Raw genomic sequence first — 22,363 nt, forward strand, 5'->3', positions numbered from 1 at the left:
AGATGCAAGTTTCGGTGATATCAAACTTATCTCGCGAGGATTCTAATTTAATTCCGAATTTTTCGGCTCCCATTTTTTTCACGGGTCACCAAATTTCCTTGGAACAAGGAATTTTGAAGAAATTTCACTATTCCAATTTTCGTTCCTTCGATTTATTTTCTAATCGCGTAATTTGCGTGTTTCGCTGTACTCGTTTTGGAATATTTTTTGATTTTTCGTTTGCATTGCTTTGCGAATTGTAAATTGTACTTTTCTCTTCGCACATATATATGTGTTTTGAGTTTTATTTGCATTTGAAGATTCTACCCTCGAAATAAGAGACGAAAACTGTTCGAGTTTCCATGATTGTGTATTATATGTTTTAAATTATGAATTTTTATTTTTTAATTTATTTACAGGGGTTGATGGAGTTCATTGGGAAATAAATTTTTGAAAACGTGACTTTATACCTTTATATCGGGTTTTAATAGATTAATATAGGTCTTCGTGGAAATAAAAGTTGACCTAACTTCTCGTTTCATTATCTTCTGATATGAATTTTTGTTATTATAACAATAATGTACTGTATTCCTGAGCACCAAATCAACTAAGTAAAATTGGTTTGTATTCAAAACTAGCGATTGCTGTATATTTTTCAGTTTTGATTAAAAAATTTTTCAATCGTTTCATTTGATTGATAGAAATGAAACAAAGGCGTACTTCTGCAAAATAATATTCATTAAAGAAATAATTTTAGAATTCATTCCTTGAATGACTGCCTTCGTTTATTTATCTTTTCTGTAACATTTAAACAAAATCTACATTATACCTTCCTTTGTGAATTTAATATAACTTCGTGAGAAATCAGACTCGTGATTAATTAGACTTAAGAAAATATGAATCCTCGTATAAAAATAAAATGTATAAGAATACAAAGTACAGGAATATGATAAATCTAATATAATCCACAATTAACACACTTTGTTGTTTCCATTCCAAATTAATAATTATCTGCACCGCCATTTCAGTGAACTAAATATTGCATAGGAGTATGGAACTTTTATTTGATCAATAAATTAGGTCAATCGTATTAAGAATTTCAATTATAATTGTTTCGTCGTAAAATACGATCCTCTTTTCTCTCCATGGTTTTACAAGCTGTGCTGTGAAACGTAGAAAGTGCATTTCGAAAATAACTGAACAATGGAATACGTCATTTTGCTGACAACCTACGACGTTAGATATAATTTTTATAATCGTACTCTTATCTAGACCCCGTTTATCATCAGCGAGAACAAACCATAAAGTGCACAGCTGATGATTAATCTCGATGTCTATCTTATATAAATGCAATTTATCTGTTCACGAAAATGTATAAACGGCTGGAAAGTATCCTTCTCGGAACAGTAATTTGCCATAAAGAGAAGCAGGATTTCCAAACGTCTTGCATCTCCGTTGCTATGATTTTTCTTTATTTACAGAACGATCTGAAAAATATACTGCTTTATGTAAACGAGTGTATAACTTTTGTTTGGTTATCCTTTTCTTTCCCAGTTTACGGAATAAAAATTGTACTACGATGGTTAAGTCAACTGAGAAAATCTAAATTTCCAATGACGAAATATTTAGTGACGTATGTTTCATTTTTGAATAAAATAGAAATATTAATAACGTTTTCTGTGGATAGAAAAATTGGTAATGGTGAGAGGAACTTAGATTCAACTTGAAGTATTGAATAAATTAACTTTCTTTTCCTGTATTCGAATTTTCGATTGACTCTGGTTAAAATTTTAATAAATACGAGAGAATAAATTATGGCAATTATGATAATTATATAAATGGTTCGAATTTTTCATTTTTCATTTTTGTGTTACTTCAAAATTAATCGACGAGAAATTATTTTATCCGCATAAATTAATAAAATTATCATTGTTTTTAAAAATATTAATTTACGTATTTATTATCAGTACTTACATACTAATTTACGATCGTAATTATTTTTAATATAAGAAGATTATTTCGACTCCTTGTGATTAAAATTGCAATAATTATTGAAAGATAGTAGTACCACAAATTTGATTTTAAAGGTTCCAACGAATATACGAAATGAAGCCATAGATGATTAACATGATAAATCCTTAATAACCAATAATCAATTCTGGTAAGTTTAAACAAGCAAAGTCGAAACAAGTTTCACCATATACGAAAGTTTCCAAGGGGAAAGCTTATTCATTACTGAGTTTCTTCGATAAATTGAAACTCTAATCATACATTCCCAGAAAATGATCCTCGTTGTTTCTATTGTATCCCATTTGGAACGAAAAATGATCTTCAGAAAACGATTGGTAAACATCTCATTCTATTTAAAAGAGGAAACAAGTAAATATCGAAATTATTTTCCACGAAAGACTAAAATTAAATAGAAGCTAATAATGGGAAATAATTGATATATTATAAATAAAACATTTCTCCAATTTTATTTATAAATATTCATATTCTTTTTTTTTCTTATTTTTTTTTTTTTTTTAGTTTTGATAATACTTGGTTAATAAGGAGAAATTTAGAATTAAAATTACTTTTTCACAGAAGAAGGAAAATGTAACTTATTATAGTTCTACTGTGCAATCTTCTTGTACATATACCTTTACATCTAAGTTCAATATATATGTACATTAATATCTAATTATATCATCCCTAGTTACGAATTTTTGTCCCTAAAATTCTGCACCGATATTTCATAAAATTTTCTAGCAGAAAAGTTCAGAAAATTCAAAATAATGGTCCAGAAATATTTATAATATAATATTTATAATATTAAATAATGGGCATCATTAACAGGAATAATCGATTTTTATTATTGATTATGACAATAGGTATTTTGGAACTAGAATTAAAATTGAAAGATTACATTATGTGAAGTTGGACAATTCGTTACTAGATGGCACTCCACGTATTTAGAGTGATACCTACAAATTTGTTGTCAAATGTTACTATTCAAGACGAGATATTAAATAAGTGTAAATGGATGGAAGTGTACTTTAATTGTTTCTTTAGTTTAAATAAGTTCTTTATATGAACACTTATGGATTTTTGAAAATTTTTAGTAGAAAAAAGGAAATGGGTGAGAATTCACAGCTACTGTCATCTACTAACGATAGCGTGAAACATGTCGAGGTTCCAAACCAAAAACGTAAAATTTATTTAAGAATAGCATATATTTCACTTCTTTATAAGAATATTATTCATGAAAAAATAAGTTTCATAAACTTATAATTATGATATAACCATCATCTGCTTTCTCCGCTAAAAAAAGAGTTAAATATTAAATGCCGAATATCGAAAAAAAAGATATTTTTATTAAAACTATTTTACATAGATTCAAAGATGAATTATAGAATAGATCTATCATATAATGCATTTTTCTATCACGCGATTTTGAAAAACTAGAAAAACTAGAGCTCCTTTGTCATGAGTCACTCCCAGTATCATCGACACTGCATAGAATAAGAATACAATGCTCCCGGTGGTGGGAATTTAAACGAAATATATAGTATGGAGTTCTTAATGCGATAAAACGGCAACAAAAAATCATACGATTACTTTTGAGGGACCTTTGTAAAGGAAGAATTTCCCCCTACAACGTCTATTCAAAGGAAATAGCAAAAAAAATTATCAAGGTTCGTAGAATCGTTTAAACATATCAAAGTTTTGAAGACAAAGACTATACTAAATTTTTCACTTTACTTTTCGAAATATGGAAATTTTCGAGAACCTACAGTACATGTATGTTAAAGTAGAGGCTTCAAGCTTTAAAACGAGCCAAAGTTGATCGTCATACAATATTTCTTCATAAAGTTACAACAGATCTAAGATTCAGAATTTTACCATGATAATTTCTTGATCCCTTAATTATGGCGACGAGTATGTAATACTTATATGTATAATCAATTAAAAAATATTCACTACAAAATTTATTACGATTCGTGGTAGTTTAAGGAAGAAAAGTTGCATATGAAATTTATGTATTAGTCTATGACTTTAATAAGTCGCACTAATTAACTTTTTATTTTAACTAATAAATAATTCTTTTTACCTACAGTGAATAAGTTTGTTATAAGTGAGATTTCATAAAAAAGAAATATAAAATTAATAATTGTCTTATTATTTTATTATAAATTAGTGGCAATTGAAATATAATTTTTATCGTATGTAATCAAAGTAAATAAGCAAATAATCAGAACAAATTAGCTAATAATTTATTCAATTATAAAAAATTATTCCTTTAGCAACTAAAACTTAGTAATTTCACACCATAAAAAATAAAATAATTATTTTATGATTGGCTCTACAATTACAATCTAAATGATGTATCGGTAATACAGTATTCTGTAACAAAATGGTGAAGAATGCCTTAATAATCGTAAATAAAATAGTGTAATGTTTTTTGTGTTTATCCTGTGTATTTGAATATATTATTATATTTGCTACTAATGTTATAAAACATAATCTTTTTAAATCTAACGTGACATTGTTTATGTACTGTCTAGTATGACTATTTATCAGATTTAGAATAGTTGTATTATAATGTTTACATTATTGGGTGAAGTAATCTTGTGGACTTTCGACGATAATATCAATATAAAGAGTACAGACTTTGGTGCATTTCGGTGAGATAGATTAATTTATTCGTATTATAAATTAAATTAATAATAAAATGCATTAATAGAACTAAGTAATATAAACTATTTATTTTTTAAAATATTGTAATAATTTTACAAATAAATCATTTTATCTATACAATACTTCTTATTATTATAACAAAAACAAATCTTATATTATTATTGTAGATACCATGACAAACGTATTGATCATGTGCACGAAGAAGGAAAAAGATCTTATTGTCAAAAACGTGGTATGATATATGTACCAACAAATAAGAAAGGAAATAAACTAAAAGATTCTCTCAAATATCTAGAGGTAAAATTCTAATAAAATACTAATAAAAAATACAAGCAGTTTTGTATTTTATATTGAACTGATCTTTATAGGAACAGTTAAAAGACAATTCAATTATATATTGTCAATGGTATGATGACTGTATTTTACAATTAATGTTAAGTAATGCGTTATTAATACAAATACAAGTTAGTATTTCCACCGGTGATATTTGTAAAATGACATTTGATAAATACCTCATAGGAAAATTATTAGAACATATATCAGATGGTAAATATTTTTAAATCATTTATAATTGTACCTTTATTAAAAAGACATACAAATATTTTATCATCTATATTTTTAGTGATTATTACTAAGAATTATATACTTTGCACCTATAATGATAATCAAGTAACTGTTGTACATTTTACAAGATCAAAGAGACATGTCTTTGATAAAATTAATAAACTGGAACCAAAATTATCCACTATTGATCTATTTGGCCCTAATGGTCGCAGATTGGACAAGAAAGTACAAACTAATAAATGTGGAGATTTGGTAAATATGTTTATATTAAAAATTTTGTTAAATTATATTTTCTTATTCATATTTTTTTGATTAATAATTTTTCCAGCTATCTTTTTTCAAATTTTTTTTTAAACTATCTTCTAAAAATTATAGATATTAATTTGGTGGAAATCTACCATGAATGAAGTTTATCCTTGGAGTCCTGCTGTAAAAGAACATGATCGTGCTAACATACATCTTTATCGTTTATTAGGGTATAAGATTATAATTTCAGATCATGCCAAATGTTTAATTTTATTTACTTCAATTTTGTAATATTTGATGAAAATATCAATTTCTACTTATGTAATGAAGATATTTATATATAATCTGTTTTTATTTTCAGAGTAAAATTAGAATTAATTTGTTATATACGTAGTGAGTTTGATCCTCTATGTATAATATTTGATCCATGTAGTGATAATATTATTCATTCTGTAGAACAAAAAGTATCAAGAAAGGTAATAGTAACACATTATTTACTGCAATAATTTCTGTAACATTAGTTTTTCAATTGAACACTTTATATCATAAATATGATGTAGGGAGAAGTAACCATAGAATGGCGGACGTACGAAGTTTCCCAACAAGATAAACTTCAAAGAATAGCAATGGTTTCTGTACCATTACCTACACATACAAGTTGTGTAAAATTTTCTCCAACTCAAGAATTGTTATTATTGTGTTGTATAGATGGTTCAGTTATAATTTATGATCAGACTAGAGCTACTACTATTAGTGTAAAAGCAGCTTTTGTAAGTTGTACATATATATACCTAATATTTAGTGTTAAATAATAATTCCTTAAATATAATCCCAACATAATCCATATATCTTTAAGATACCTACATTGGCATCATGGCATAGTGATGGAATAATATTTGTTGTTGGAAATGATAAAGGTCAATTTCAACATTTTGACATTGCTTTGTCATGTATTAAAAGTCAAACATTAAGTGAAGAAGTTGCACAAGCAAATATTCTTGATTTATCATCATATTTTAGGTATTAATTTGATTTTATCTCCTTACTTATATAATAACCTAATTCCTTAATATAATAGCAATTGTAAAAAAGCTTATTTTTATTTACACTGTAGAATTCAACCAGCATTACTGCGCATGGAATGGAATAAAAAAAACGATTTAAATTGTTATATTAATTTATATAATCATGGAAATTCTTTGTTATTATTAATTTTTCAACGGTATGATAATATGAATTCCTTTAATAAAACAAATAACAAATAATAAAAAGGATTAATGTAATATATTGATAGAGGTCCTCTTGGTGTTATAAAAATGTTGGAAGGAAATTCTTTTACTGGTGATGTATTAGTTAAAAGATATTTATCTTTATCACAAGTTGAACAAGCAACTTCTCTATTACTAGCAATGAATTGGGATACTCATTCTCGTGCATGTATGCATGCATTAAATCAGATAGTAAATTATTTGTTTAAACTACCACTCACAACAGAACGTGAAAGTAAGCTACATATTTGTAATTTAAGTAATTTATCTTGTATAATGCAAACAATTTGATTCTTTGTAGATCTTATTCAAAATGCACTGGGTAGTTTTCATGTACCTATCAAACCAATAAGTCAAGTTATCGAAGAGGAATATGGAGATGAAATAAGGGACTTAACCAGACGTTTCTTCCATCATTTATTAAGGTATTTCATCTATTTACTTTTTAAAGGTATTTGTGTTATATACAAGACTAATCCTAGATATTGTAGGTATCACATGTTTGAGAAAGCTTTTAGGCTTGCTATAGACTTAAATGACCATGATCTTTTTATGGACATACATTTTTATGCATTAGTTGTAAATGATACAGCAATGGCAACTGCTGCAAAAGAAAATGCAGAACGTATATTAAGTAGATCAAATAGTTGCAGTAGTTCACGTAAGAGTAAATGAAATATTTTACAAAATTACTTTGTTCTATGGAATATAGTAAACAACACAATTTTTAGATTCTACATGTTCTAGAGCATCCTGTTCATTATGCTCTGATTCAACAAGTGATAAAGGAGAAGAATCTTGTAGTGACGAAAGTGAAAACTTTTCAAAAGAAAAACAGACTGATATAAAACAATCAAAGAGTCACAATTATAAGAAAGAGCCCAACAGCCAAATTCCACCTTTACCAGTTCTCCATCCACATCCTCTTAATAAAAACCTGCTATCCACGTCATTTACTGACATATCACCTGATGAAAAAACAGATTGTAATTTAGAAACAAAACCTTTTAGTATACCTAACAGTACTCTTACCACAACTTCTTTTAATCATTCATCACACCTTTCGCTTTCAAATACATTTTTTACATCAACATCATTCAACAAACCACTTTATAAAATTCATACAAATCCAACATTAGTATCTACAATGTCTTCTACTAATAATTCACAATCTTTCAGTAACATTTCTGATGATCTCATGACGACTTCATTTGGAAGTTTATCTTTAAACGAACGAAAAATAGGGATATCTAACCGAGTTAATGAAAATTCTATAGATACAGCATTGAACAAAGTATTACGTGGTGAAATGCAATTTCCTCTTGATAGTGTATCCAATGATACAATAACAACAAACTCAGTACAAGAAAACAGCTTTATGTCGACTCCTTTTAATAATCCAACATATGAGTCAGTTACATCAGACGTTTCTTCCGATTTATTAAGATCCTCGTTAGATAATATGGATAATAATATTATGTCAACATCTTTTAGTACTCCTGCTAATGATATTTCAAATCCATATGACAATTCTTTCAATGATTTAATAACTACTAAATGTGATTCCAACACTGCCTCATCCCCCCTAAAAAATATAAAATCATCTGTTACTATGAATGATTTTGTATCTAAAACACTTCCTGATTCGGTTATAACAAATAAATTAACATCTAGTTTTCATACCAATCATAGTAATCTTGCATCTACAACGTTTAATTTTGTTGAAAATCAAGTACAAGATTCTTGCAATAGTAGTTTAAAGAGCTTTAATAATGAAGATAATTGTAATATTACAAAAGTACAACAAGCTTTCCCAGGAAAAAAGCAAGTAGATTTCAATATTCCACCACCGCCTTCGCTAACAAGTTCATTTACAAATTATTTTCAAAGTCTTCCAAAAAAAAATCTTCCTTTATCTAGAAGTACATCAGGATTAGCAGATATTGATGAGTCTATCAAAAAATTTTCATCTATTAGAACAAGGAATATACACTCACATTTATTACAAAGACAAAATTCTGCATCTAATATTTTACAAGAACAACACAAATATAATAATATTAAATCCTCTAGATATAGATTTAATTATGACTTTGATTGCATTTCACTTCATGGAAGTTGTGATAATATTGATATGCATTCTTCTACTAACAACATAAGACTAGGTAGTTCACAATTTTCTTCTACCTATAGTGTACAAAATAGATTTGACAGACATACAAAATTAGTATTATCACAAAATGGAACAAATACTAGTACTAACAAAGAACCTAAGATATCTTCCAACATTCCACCTCTACCTATCATATCACCTCCAGTTTCTACTTCAATATCTTGTTCTCCCTTTTCTACCTTCACAGATACAGCATTAGCAATAAATGAAAAACCAAAGGTTAAATTTTCAGATACAGTGACACATATATTGGTACCTGGTACAGTAAGTATAATTACATATAAACAAATCATTAAGAAACAAAAATATGCAGTACTTCTTATTATCATAATTTACAGGGTCAATCACATAAACAAAAACGTTCTACAATTACCCAAGTACATTTAACTGATCCCAAACGGGAGTTAGCAGAAAGCCTTCCACTGTGCCTTGGAAATGAAGATTATCTTAAAGATTTCCAACCATTACCAAGTGAGTAATATAATTTGATGACTAATAATTTCAAATATGTAATATTACATTTTATAGAAGAAGATATTAATGACAAAGTCAAAGAATCTTCAAGACCAGAAGAAGGTTCAAAAATAAAGGTTGTACACTTTGGATTATTATAGAAAAAAAGATTTAAATAAAACAAAATACATATATACATACACAAGACTGTATTTACATATATTTAAGCTTTATATAAGGATATCTATACTTTTATATTGTACATAATTTTTATACAATAAAAATTTGTTTCATAATTTTTATTTGTGTCAATTTGTAAATATTTCTTCCAAATTATAATTGTAAACATATTATCTATTATGAAAATAAGTATTAAGTATCATTTTTACTACTTATAATAAAATCTTACTTTTTCGTAAATTCATTCAATGATTCTTTCAAATCAAGCAACATTTTATTTGGTATTATACGTTTCTTCTGCATCACTGGGTCATATTGGTCTATAGATAATGAAACTCCTTCAGGTAAAGTTGCTTCTAATATTCTAATAATAATAGGACACCTTACAGATGTAACATTTGATATTTGCATATTTCTTTCATAAATTTTTAAATTATATTCAGCATCAACTACTGTACTTCCTTGTTTAAATCTTTTTATCTTATATTCTCTATGTGGAAAAGGTGCACTATGAAAAAAGATAAATACATTATTGAAATGTATAGTATTAAATAATCATTTCTATTATAAAAATATAATTGCAATATTACCTATCATCAACAGTAAACTGCAATACTTTTGCTAATTTGTGAATAAAAGATTGATAACTTTCGAGTAAAGGATATTTATATCCTTTAAGCTGTATATTTAAAACAGGATAAATTGGTATTTCAGGTTCTTTTTGCTGTAATAGTAAAAACAAATTGATGTAAAAAGATCAAATGCAAATGTTATATACCTGTAAAAGATATAAACAAATTAATAAAATAACCTTTAAATATGGTGGCTCATATATACTGTAAAACCTCACAGCTTTATTAAATAATGAAGAAGAACAATATATTGGAACCTACATATATAATTTGATTAAATGTTTATTTCCAATAATTGAAAACAAATTTACATAACCTTATTTTAAATGAAAATAATATCCATTTACCCTTTTAATAATATTTAATACCATTTTGTGTTAAATGAAATTACTATTGAAAATTGTTATTTAATTTTTCACTATAGATAATTTTATATATTACCATTTATTTTAACTGAACTATCATAGCTAATACAAAAACGTTATACATGTGTCATATCTGCTTACATGTGCATGATAGAATCTGTCGACTATACTATGTATCTAAGAAAAATTATTTTGTACTGAAATCTTTAAAATAAATCAAAATTTGTAGTTATTCTTTAAAAAGTTAGATTAATATTGATATATAATCATTAAATTTATTTGAAATTTCTTGTAAATTTTTTTTTAAATTATTTTTATTTGTTTTCATAAAAATTAAATTACTACGATAAAAATATTCCAGAAGAAAATTTCAATATCTCGAGAATATCTAATTTATAAATTCAAAATGATTTTATTTAAAATATAAAATAATAATATTTTAATAATACATTCTTATTAATTATATTTGTCATGTTAATTCAATTCGTGGGTATAAATTTATTATAGTTACAATATAGTTCCTTATGCAAAATTATACTAGACAGTACAGTAAACATTGGTCTATTCAAGAATTGAAATCATTGGAGCTTCATTCTTGGACTTGTATTTCATTCATGCAATAACCAGCCAATAATTGTACTGCTACAATCAAAGTATTCTGTCAAGATCGGAAACGATATTTCTGACGTGTACCTATATATGCATCATGCAGAACACAAAAGTAATTTAAATATATTTTATTCAAATATACAAATGTATTATTTATGTAAAAATGGACATCGAAACTGAAAATGTTATAAATCTTGTATTTCCAAATGGCATACCAGGTAACTTATTTTTATATTTACGTTAGTGACATATGTATTTATTATTTAATATTATTATATTGTATTTGAACTATGTCTTTAAAATAAATTTTTAATTGCAAATATGTATTATTATGTATTATAGAATCATGGAAGGAAAATCCAGATTTTTATCAATATTTATCAAAACTTGGTGGTTACGATGTTGATCAACTCAGTAAGGGAATTTCCTTTAATAATAATTCTTTTATCTGAAAAAGAACTTTTTATATGAAACAAAATGTTTATATCTTTTTAGATAAAGAACCTGATCATTTAGATGATGAGAAAACTTTAGTACTGCAAACTACTCAAGAGCTAGTGTTTGCAAATTATAAAACCTTTGTCCAAACAGCAGAGAGCTCCAGAGAAATATTTAAACAAGTAATAATGTAACAGACTTTAGTAATTTTGTATAGTATTATTGATATATTTACTAGTAAAGAAATGTTATGTAATTTCAAGTTTAATAAGACTGAAAGTCGACTTGATGGACTTGTACAAAAGATACCCAAATTTGTGGAAAAGTGCCAATCATTTTGTGATACATCAAAAGATATAAATACACATAGAAGAATAAATAGTTTAACACTAACAAGAAATGCAGAACTACTTGAAGTACTTGAAATGCCCCAATTGATGGAGTCTTGTTTAAGGAGTAATCAATATAATGAAGCATTAGAGTTGTCTCAATATGCACGTCAATTAGGAACTAAACATGGAGATATTCCAATTATATCGGTATGATTTAAAATATTTATAAATTGTAAGTAAAATACATCTTACATTTTATTTATTAATGATTTAGTCCATAGTGGCAGAAATTGAAAACAGTTGGTCTGGCATGGTAGGGCAAGTTGTTGGTTCATTAAGAGGAGATTTACCACTTGCTAGATGTTTACAACTTGTTGGGTTATTACGTTCAATGGATGCTTTTACAGAACCAGAATTACGTATTAAATTTTTACAAGCACGTGACAGTTGGCTTCAAAGTCTTTTGAATGCTATACCCAAAGATGATCGTAAGTTAATTTTATATAATTCCTTAACAACTAGACAATTTAATGACATATAATATTTTTATTTAGCTAATTTTCATATCACAAAAACAATAGAGTTATCAAGAATACATTTATTTAATATAATTACACAATATAGAGCTATGTTTAATGATGATGAACTAGTAACACCAGGAAGAGATCTGACTGTAAATGAGTGTGCTATATTTTACCATTGGATAGAAGAAAAGGTATATCGAACATATATGTTTTGGAAGTATATTTTTAATTACATTTAATTTTCTTTTAGATATCTCAATTTTTAATGACTTTAGAACAAGATTTACCTGGTGTGACATCGATAGATTCTATTTTGGGTCAATGTACATATTTTGGATTATCATTTGGTAGAGTAGGTGCTGATTTTACTGGTCGAATGTCTGATATATTTGTACGTATTATTGGAGAAAAATTTGAGTCCACTGTTCGTAAGACAACAAAAAAATTTGAGAAAGATATGGAATCATTTACATTAATTAATAAAATATATAAAACTAATATTAAAATGACTACTACAATTAAGTCAGTAAGTAATCGTTTTATTGTAATTTTTTTTTTCATTAAACAAAATGTGTCATACATATTTTGTAATATTTTATAGGAAAATCCACCAGAACAATTGGTTGAATTTTATCCTTTAGCTGAATATTGTAATGGATTAATATCAGCTTTTAATGAAATACGGCTTTGTCCACCAATAGCACTTTCTGTTTTTTGTACAAAAATTTTACAGGAATCTTTACATAATGTAGCAAAATCAATATTATTTTTTTATAAACAAGAACAACAAGTAAGCTAGTATTTTTAATTTGTGGTTTGCTAAACATGTAATTAAATAAATGTATACTTAACATAATTTACATTTTACAGGCTTTTGCATCTTCAGAAAGAGAGAACATGCTTAAATTTATAGAATGTTTGAGTGAACAATTAATTCCTTATGTACAGTATTGTATTCATATTATTTTTCCTCCAAATCAAAGTGCAATTCATTTAGGTGTTTCAGAAAATGTATTACAAACAGAGGTATATAAGAGTTATTTTTATGATATTGTATTTATTAGATTACTATAAAATCTTTCTGACATACAAATATTTTTTTTTTTTTATTGAAATGTAAATAGTATTTAATCTTTAATTTTAAACAATGTTTTTAATATATTTTGTTTCTTGCATTGTATCACATAATAACAAATTACATTTACCACAAATTTATGTATTTGACAAATTTTTATTTATATACATTTATTCAGTTTACAATAATTAGAAATAGTTATGCTATATATACAAAATTTACAATATTAAGTAGTATGAATATACAAAATTACCTTTTGAATGAATATCATATTAGTGATTTACAGATATAAAGTCATATCTATATATTTCTTACAGGGAATAACATATTTAAACAGAGACAGTATTTTGGAACCTTTGGCTCTTTTATTACCAATTCCAAAAAATCCATCAGTTTCTAATATACAATCACTAATGTTGCAAAGAACTTCCTCTGAAATATCTTCATCATCCGAAAATATAGAAATTGATATAACTGCTTCACAATTGGAGAAATTGAAGATACCAGAATCACACTTGTTTACAGAACAAAAAATTGTATCTACTGATTTACAAGAGAAAAAATCATTTTTGGCTGAAGATAATAAAACTTTGGCAAATAATTCAAATGATGATGATACAAGTCAAAATAGGTAATTGTAAATTTTTATGTTTCATTACATGTTATTGTATACAAAATGCCTTGTAAATAAAAAAAATAATTTTTTAAATTAACTATATACATATAATACCTATTCCTCTTTAGAGTATAAGTTTATTACATCAAATTTTTAATCATAATTTTTTTTATAATACTTCATATTAATAAGTAAATTTTCATTACAATTTTACTTATGCAATGAAATTATGATAATGAAAAGTACAAAATGTTATAAAAATTATTAAAACGTATGTATTAATTTATTTGTTAAATTATAGTAAATGTTATTTCATACATTCTAATATTTATATAAATTTATGCAAAACAAGAAAATTATTATATTTTAACAATGTTTTGCAAAGTATTTATTGCATATCAATTTTTACATGTATATACTATATACATAGTGTACAATTCTTCAAACTTTTTGAATTATTCTTTTTATTTATCATGTATCAATTAAGATTGTTTCACAACAATTTTCAGAAATTAGTATTTCATTATCTAATATTTCTTGCTTAATTTTTCTGACTTTTCGAAGTAATTTTTCATATCCTTCATTTCTTTCTTCTTTTATATTTTGTGAAAACATTAGTAATTTACTTTTCTTTGAATATCTTTCAGACACTCCATTAATATATTCTTCTTTGTAATATTTGTAATAACATTGTAAATAAATTCGTAATCTTTTTATTTCTTCTTTTTCTCGTAAATATCTTTCTCTTAATGCTTTTAAACGCATTCTTAACATATGACAGTCTCGTTTTGCTTTTGTATAGAGATATTGTATTCTCTCTGCTGATGTTTGTGTACGTCTAAAAATATTTTATTTTACACATAATTAAGTTATTGGTATGGTTATACTTTACTTATACTTTATTTATATAATTATAACAAATTGCATATTGTTTTATGATATTTTATTATAAAAAATTATAACTTGTAAAAATACATACGACTGATCTCTGGATAAATCGCCTTTTCTAGTGTATACAAATTTAGGTGTATAAACATTTCTTGTTTCTACTATTGAATTTTTATAATTGATGGGCTTTTTAAATACAGTAGATATTACATTTTGTACAACAGGTTTTGAACAGAGAGAAATATTTTGTGCATCATTTTCTAAATAATGGCAGACTTTTATATTGGATTTATTTTTTGTTTCAGTACTTAAAGTACTTAATTTATGGGTATTTTGATTTATATTTGGCACAAAGGACTTATTATATCTTTTATTGATAGTTATTTTTAATACTGGAACTTTTGTTATGGTTTTAATATGTGAATCCGTTTTCAATGTACTTTTTTGTCTATCTTTAATTTTTGGTATTACCATATTTGTCTTTAAATTAATAGATTTATCACAATTAGATGTTGATAAAACTTTATTTAGTTGATTTTGAATTACAGGAAGTGATTCTGTAATTTTTGAACTATTTGTAAATTGATTTAATAATTTTTTCGTTACAGTAGGTAATTGCATTATTAAAAACATACTTTCTTCATTTATATCTTTCTGAATATTCATCTGATGCATGTTTCAGTTTTATTATTTACAGTTAGAAGATAATACAATTTTTTTAAATAGTAATACTATTGAATTTATTATAAATTTTAAACTATTGCATAGCTTTAATTCCTTACATGTTTTTTTATCTTGAAAATACATATTATATATCATATCATCATTAGAAAGATATAAAATATTTTCATTGATTTTATTTAATTATTTCTTAGATAATGTTTTCTTTCCTAACTGAAAATTTAACAAAATAAATATATGATTTGTAATAAATTATTGTTCTGATTAATAAGTTATGGTTTCATTATTATACTTACTGAAAATATATTTGTCACATATATATATATATATATATATATATTTAACCTGTAACCAGCAATAATACTAATTTTAGTATATCAGACAAAAAATTGAACCAATAAAACATAACATGATTTATAATCTTTATTAAATGTTTATTAACGTGGTAATAAGAAAATTTAAGTAAAATTTATAGTTGACTTCAAGATTGACATTTGAATTTATACATAACAACTAAGTTTTAACTATATATATATATATAAAGGTTTTATTTAATATATTTTATCATACAATGTTTATTATATATAATACTGTAATCGTATAAATTTTCACTATTTATTTATGGAAAATAATTATTTATGTATCACAAATATGTCTATATATATTTTTGTACATTCGTTCATGAGTAGTTTAGTATGAGCATATGTAACCCTTTGTTATTGTGTGTATGAACTCTTAACTTTCCACGTGTTTTTATTTCTCATTGGTTTTATGGTTATGTATATTCGAAGATAATAATTTTAAGATTATATTACTTATTATATATAATACTAACGTTAAAATTATGAAAAAAATGAAGCATAGTAATTTAAATACGTGGAGACCATTAAGATTAGAAGGTTCTGTATTTTCTGGAAATATTGAAGATTTGATTGGTATTGAAGAATTATCTGATTATAAATTAGAAAAAAGAAATAATAGGACAAAATTTTTAATTTGCAATGAGGAAAATAATAGCAAAGGAGTTAAGGTAAAATAAAAACTATATTTTTCAATATTATTATTTTTATCTGTTACTGGAATTATATTTATTGTAATTAAAAGTGTAGAAATTTATAATATATTCAAATATAATATATATACACTATATGATATATTTACTTATTTATTCATTTATTATAGGTATTGCCAAAACGCAAAAGTTCAAATAAATGGCAAGAAAATGACATAGATGCTGATGAACCATTATTAAAGAAATCTAAGCAAACAAAACCTAAACAAAAGAAACTCAAAAAAAGGAATAATCAAAATGTAACAAAACATGTTTTTTCAAATAATGAGTTAGATATGAATAATAAAAATCAACTTTCTAATGATTGCAATGGAAGTGAAGATAATGTATACGACATTGACACTCATCAGTGGCATATCTTAGGTGTATCTACTCCTATAATAAAGGCATTAAAAGATCAACATTTCCATCAACCAACTCCAATTCAAACTTTAACTTTACCACCTGCAATATTGGGTCATAGAGATATATTAGGTGCTGCTGAAACTGGTAGTGGAAAAACATTGGCATTTGGAATCCCAATTATAAATGGTATTTTGGAATTAAAAAATAAACAATCTAATCGGTTAGATATAGAACCTGAAAAAGAAGTTAGTAAAATTATTGAAAATAAAGGCTGGATTTGCTCTGATAATGAAATGAAAGATGATAGTTTATCTGAGTCTGATTATGAAGAAGATATCAAAAGTAATAATGAAAATAGTATAGGATGTGTACGTGTAATTAATAATATAAAAATCAGTGCAACACAAAATTCTACAAAACCACTATATGCATTAATATTAACACCAACTCGTGAGCTAGCTATTCAAATTAAAGATCACTTAACTAAGTTAATAAAATATACAGATATTAAAGTGAGTATTTTAATAAGTGATAAGTAGTAACAGTTATTTAAATAATCATTATTAAGTATTGATATCATTCAGATAGCTGTAGTATTAGGAGGAATGGCTGCAGTTAAGCAAGAAAGAATATTAAGTAAAGGTCCTGAAATTGTAATTGCTACACCTGGGAGATTATGGGAATTAATACAGCAAGGGAACCCACATCTGAGTAAAGTGGATTCTATTAAGTAAGTTGTATTAAATGATTTTTTTAAGTTAATGTTACTTATATAATGTTGTATATGTATTAAATAATATAGGACAATTAATGCCTATTATTTTTAATAATATTTGTATATCATTCATTTTGAAAGAATCAGTACAATCAATAAAATTATATAGAATATATCTCTATATTTATATATAAATAACAGGTATTTGGCTATTGATGAAACAGATAGAATGTTAGAAAAGGGACATTTCCAAGAATTGCAACAATTATTGGAAAAGATAAACACAAATGAAAAAAAGTTAGAAGAAAAACAAACATTTGTATTTTCTGCTACATTAACTATGGTACATGATATTCCAGAGTATTTACAAAAGAAAAAAAGAAACCATGTTAAAAGCAAAATACAAAAATTTACACCTGGTCAAAAGTTACAAAAAATTATGGCATTAGTAGGGATAAAAAATCCCAAAATTATTGATGTTACAAAGGAATCAGGTTAGATATTCTTTTATCAAGTAATCAGGAATAATGTATTTAACATAATGTAATTATAAATATTCCTTAGGTACTGCCACTAATTTAATGGAATGTAGAATAGCATGTACAATAGATCATAAAGACTATTATCTTTATTATTTTCTAAAAAGATATGCTGGTAGAACATTGGTATTCTGTAATAGTATAGGTTGTGTAAAACGTTTAGCTACTCTTTTTGGTATACTTGATTGTAAACCTTTAGCATTACATGCAAGTATGCAGCAGAAACAAAGATTAAAAAATCTTGAAAGGTATATAATTTTAAAAAGTATTCTTTCAAATACATATATAATTCTAAGGTAACAGGAATAATCATAGATTTCAGGCAGATGAAAATGGATTATTAATAGCTACAGATGTAGCTGCAAGAGGTTTGGATATTCCAAATGTTGAACATGTAATACATTACCAAGTTCCCAGATCAAGTGAGGTATGTATAAATAAAAGTAAAGTAAATTTGTTTTAATTAAATTGACTGATGTCAATATAAATACAATATTGGTAAGTTTTAGTTTCAAAATTTACTGAGTTTTATGGCTACCTTATCATTGGAATATAATATTATCGAAATAATTGATTTATGATTCACATTATTTTTAAGAGTGCAGACATATTTCCTGTCAAATTAATATAATATTACTTAATGTATTGAATAGAAATAGAAATTACTTTTAATATTTTATTTGTAATTATTATTTAGAGTTATGTACATAGAAGTGGAAGGACAGCAAGAGCACAAAAAGATGGTATAACAGTTCTAATGATGGAACCATCTGAAAAACAATATTATAGTAAATTGTGTAAAACACTTGGACGCAGTAAGTGGCTAAATTAAATGATAATATATTGCTTCATGACTTTAACTTTTAACATCAATGCAATTATTTTACTTTTAGCCGAAGATTTACCTATGTTTCCCATAATAGATAGATTATTAGTTGCAGTTAAAGAGAGGGTTGATATTGCTCGTGAGATTGATAAACTAGAATTGAAATGTCGTAGAGATAATTCACAAAAGGGTTGGTTGCGTAAAGCAGTTGAAGATATGGATTTGATTTTAGAGGAGGATGAAGAGTATGATTTAATTTAATATAAATTATATATAAATTATAATAGTTATTATTGTGTTTTTTTATGATAAAAATAATTTTATTTTCTAGTGATTTAGCAACAGAAATAAAAGAAACAGCTGACTTAAAACGTCAGCTAAAAATAAAAAAACGTCAATTGGAATCGCTTATGTCAAAAGTATTATTTCCAAAAGGATTTTCTGGGAAGTACCCTGATGTTAATATTGAATTTAAGTTAAACACAGAAAATCAAAAAGCTATTGATATAATGAAAAAAGTTATAGAAGAGATTCCAAAGGAAAAAAAAGAAAGAAATAAAAGATCTAGTGTTAAAAAGGGTTTTTTTAAAAAGAAAACATTAAGGAAGTCAAATAGGAAAAATGTGTAACAAATATTTTTTTATTAAAATAAAAGGAAGTTAATATAAATAAATGTTACATCAGCTTTTTTCGTATATTTGTTTTATTTTTTGCATCTTGTTTTTCGTGTAATAAAATAAATTTTAAGAATAGTCGCTCAGATTATTTTTGCACAAATTACATCGATCCGTTTTTTCTTTTTTTTAGGAAGATTGAGCCTTTTGCTCTTCGAACTTTATTCATTGTCGTTACGATTGTTAATACGTATGGCAAAAATATGTACATGCAATTATTACAATTTCTAGAATATTACATGTTATTTTATGGTGCTTTTTATATAATATGATACAGATTTAATTTTTAATTATACGTTGATAAAAATAATCAACGGGTTCTCGATCATCAAACACAGCCGGTTAACTTATATAATAATAAAATTCTCCATGTTTAAAATATCGTATTGTAAATAACTTCATCTTCCGTGCTGATAATCGAATCAATTTGCTCGCTCGTTACCATCGAGTTTACGTATCTACTATCATTGCTAATCTTGCTCGGCAGTGCCGTGGACGAATCACGGCCTTTTACAACGATTTTGATCCTAGCCATCACGTGACTTCCGGGACATTTCTGGACCTGCGCGGCCGCATTCTCACAAATCTCCGCATAAATGTCGTCAGCTTTGGTCCTGGTTAACTTGGGAAGGGATGGCACTGGTGTAAGACTATCTCTAACACGAGAATAATTGGGTTGTAATTCAACATTGGCTGGCATTTCTAAAACACTGGTGGACGCTGATCTTTGTACAGGTTGTTTGGAAGAGTTCGAATGACTCGGATGAGAGGTAGTTTCTGGCTCCAAACTGGAGTAACGTTCTTGACACCTCATAGCAATTTCGGGTTTTACCGCAAACGTGAACGAAGCTGATTTTTTTGCAGGATTTCTGCTACGATTGCCTTGAGCAAATTTTGAAATTCGATCTAGAAATCCATTTCGACAATTTTGTCTGGTTTGACTTTTCTCCCTAACGGTGCTCTTTTTTAATTGTTCCAGTCCATCTTTCAAGCTTTGCAGAATTGGCTTCGTTTCCGGTTTCGGTTTAATTTTCTTTAAATGCATCTCTTTCAGATTTTCGCCGACTGGATGCAGTTTCAGAGGTGCCACTCTTGGTTCCGTTGCACGATCTCCGACAGCCCGGCTGAAGTGGAAGAACAGGTTAAGCCACATAGAATATATATTTACAAATGTTTTGCATCCTTCGAATATCGCGGTAATACGGGACACGATACGGTATATTAGTTTCTATCAGTGATCGTATATAACGTATTTTTGTTTCATCGATGCGCGCGCATGTAAGCATGGAATCGATCTTTATTTCATACATCGATTTATAAACGATTAATTTCTAGAATGTTAATATTGTAATTTATATATGAGATATACAGTTATAACGTTAAAAGAAAATTAGGGCAGTTTGAAAATAAGGTGCCGTAAGTGTAAGAAGTACATATTCATATATTTAAAGAATTATAGCGTATATCGATAAAAACTAATTTACCTGCAGGCAGATAATAATCGTTGCATTTTCGGTGAAGCCAAAAGCCTAGCTTCTGACGGATAACCTAATCGTGCTCTTCTCACTCTTGGGGCACCATTTCCGGTTACAACTAACTCAAGCATTTCTGGATTGTGAACTGGTCTTTCCGGTACGATGCACCCTAAAACAATTGGACCTCGAGTTGAGCTTTCCAGCTGCATTAAACCACCATATTCCCTCGGCAATGGTACAGGTAGTGGACCGGCTATCAAACGAACCTGAAAATTACAGCATGGTTAAGTAATTCAGTAATAAGCAGCAACCGTGAGTAGAACTTGATTGTTATTAATATATTGCATCTTATATATCTGTTGACTGTTGATATATCTTAAGCTTTCAAAATATTTATTTTATAGAACCAGTATAATTATACATATGTGTAAAATTACAATAAAATTATAAACAGAAAGTACAGATGCAAAGTAAAATAAAAATGTTGTTATAGTATTTGTAACTATACTGTACAAATGCAACATTTTATAATTGTATTTGGACTTGTATATCTTTTCCAATTTAAACAAAATTTGATTTAGATAATTTAATATATAGAAATGATATTTTGTAAAATATCGCTTATCGTGTCGTATATTATATAAAATATACGATATCTTGTATAATATTTTATAAAAGTCATAAATTTTTATTATTCAAAGTTAAAATATTATAATTAAAATAAAAGTAATTTTTTAAATATTGAGATCTACTATTACCGATGCATGGTAAACTTCAATATGATAATTAAAGAAATTAAGAGAAAAAGAAATAAAATGAGTAAGAGAATAAACTTACCCTGAGAGGCAATGGTCTTTTCGCAAGATGATGCACTTTGTACAGCACTGCATCGCTTCCAGTATCGATACTTCCATTCTGGCAAATAGCATAAAATTCTCCTCTTGCCGATAAAGGAGCAAATACCTCGCGACCATGTGGATCCAAACATTGCGCATACTGATCCTTTTCGGAAGA

General features: G+C 26.3%; 5 protein-coding genes across 5 annotated transcripts in view; 3 read left to right on the forward strand and 2 right to left on the reverse strand.

Annotated features, from left to right (window-relative positions):
- The first annotated feature begins 4,563 nt into the window (after window positions 1-4,563).
- Window positions 4,564-9,524, forward strand: frtz (WD repeat-containing and planar cell polarity effector protein fritz). The gene is made up of 15 exons (XM_017897629.1): window positions 4,564-4,646; window positions 4,827-4,956; window positions 5,028-5,205; window positions 5,282-5,475; window positions 5,599-5,699; window positions 5,831-5,945; window positions 6,030-6,239; window positions 6,326-6,489; window positions 6,584-6,691; window positions 6,764-6,972; window positions 7,039-7,162; window positions 7,229-7,398; window positions 7,469-9,174; window positions 9,249-9,381; window positions 9,439-9,524. Exons 1-15 carry the CDS (start codon window positions 4,564-4,566, stop codon window positions 9,522-9,524), a joined length of 3,711 nt encoding a protein of 1,236 aa, XP_017753118.1.
- Window positions 9,525-9,768: 244 nt separating this feature from the next.
- mRpL48 (mitochondrial ribosomal protein L48) lies at window positions 9,769-10,546 on the reverse strand. Its single transcript, XM_017897620.1, has 4 exons — window positions 10,523-10,546; window positions 10,355-10,432; window positions 10,134-10,267; window positions 9,769-10,051 (listed from the first exon to the last, which is right to left on the reverse strand). The coding sequence occupies exons 1-4, from the start codon at window positions 10,544-10,546 to the stop codon at window positions 9,769-9,771; spliced, it is 519 nt and encodes a 172-aa protein (XP_017753109.1).
- Window positions 10,547-11,180: 634 nt separating this feature from the next.
- On the forward strand, window positions 11,181-14,153 carry Cog8 (conserved oligomeric Golgi complex subunit 8). The gene is made up of 10 exons (XM_017897630.1): window positions 11,181-11,367; window positions 11,492-11,563; window positions 11,645-11,769; window positions 11,851-12,126; window positions 12,194-12,407; window positions 12,474-12,634; window positions 12,694-12,969; window positions 13,045-13,233; window positions 13,314-13,469; window positions 13,836-14,153. Exons 1-10 carry the CDS (start codon window positions 11,313-11,315, stop codon window positions 14,151-14,153), a joined length of 1,842 nt encoding a protein of 613 aa, XP_017753119.1. The 5' UTR covers window positions 11,181-11,312.
- Window positions 14,154-16,547: 2,394 nt separating this feature from the next.
- On the forward strand, window positions 16,548-19,829 carry LOC108545829 (ATP-dependent RNA helicase DDX24). The gene is made up of 9 exons (XM_017897621.1): window positions 16,548-16,733; window positions 16,886-17,632; window positions 17,705-17,850; window positions 18,037-18,329; window positions 18,400-18,622; window positions 18,690-18,801; window positions 19,072-19,189; window positions 19,268-19,445; window positions 19,532-19,829. The coding sequence occupies exons 1-9, from the start codon at window positions 16,548-16,550 to the stop codon at window positions 19,827-19,829; spliced, it is 2,301 nt and encodes a 766-aa protein (XP_017753110.1).
- Window positions 19,830-20,217: 388 nt separating this feature from the next.
- The window catches only part of LOC108545830 (uncharacterized), a 32,366-nt gene continuing 30,220 nt past the window's right edge, over window positions 20,218-22,363 (reverse strand). The window contains exons 3-5 of the mRNA XM_017897622.1: window positions 22,187-22,362; window positions 21,359-21,615; window positions 20,218-20,998 (exon numbers count right to left, since the gene is read on the reverse strand). Of these exons, the coding sequence (XP_017753111.1) occupies window positions 20,248-20,998; window positions 21,359-21,615; window positions 22,187-22,362 (1,184 nt within the window). The 3' untranslated portion in view covers window positions 20,218-20,247. The remainder of the gene's footprint in view (window positions 20,999-21,358; window positions 21,616-22,186; window position 22,363) is intronic.

The sequence above is a fragment of the Eufriesea mexicana genome, unplaced genomic scaffold (genome assembly GCF_001483705.2).
Source record: "Eufriesea mexicana isolate 0111107269 unplaced genomic scaffold, ASM148370v2 scaffold592, whole genome shotgun sequence".
NCBI lineage: Eukaryota > Metazoa > Arthropoda > Insecta > Hymenoptera > Apidae > Eufriesea > Eufriesea mexicana.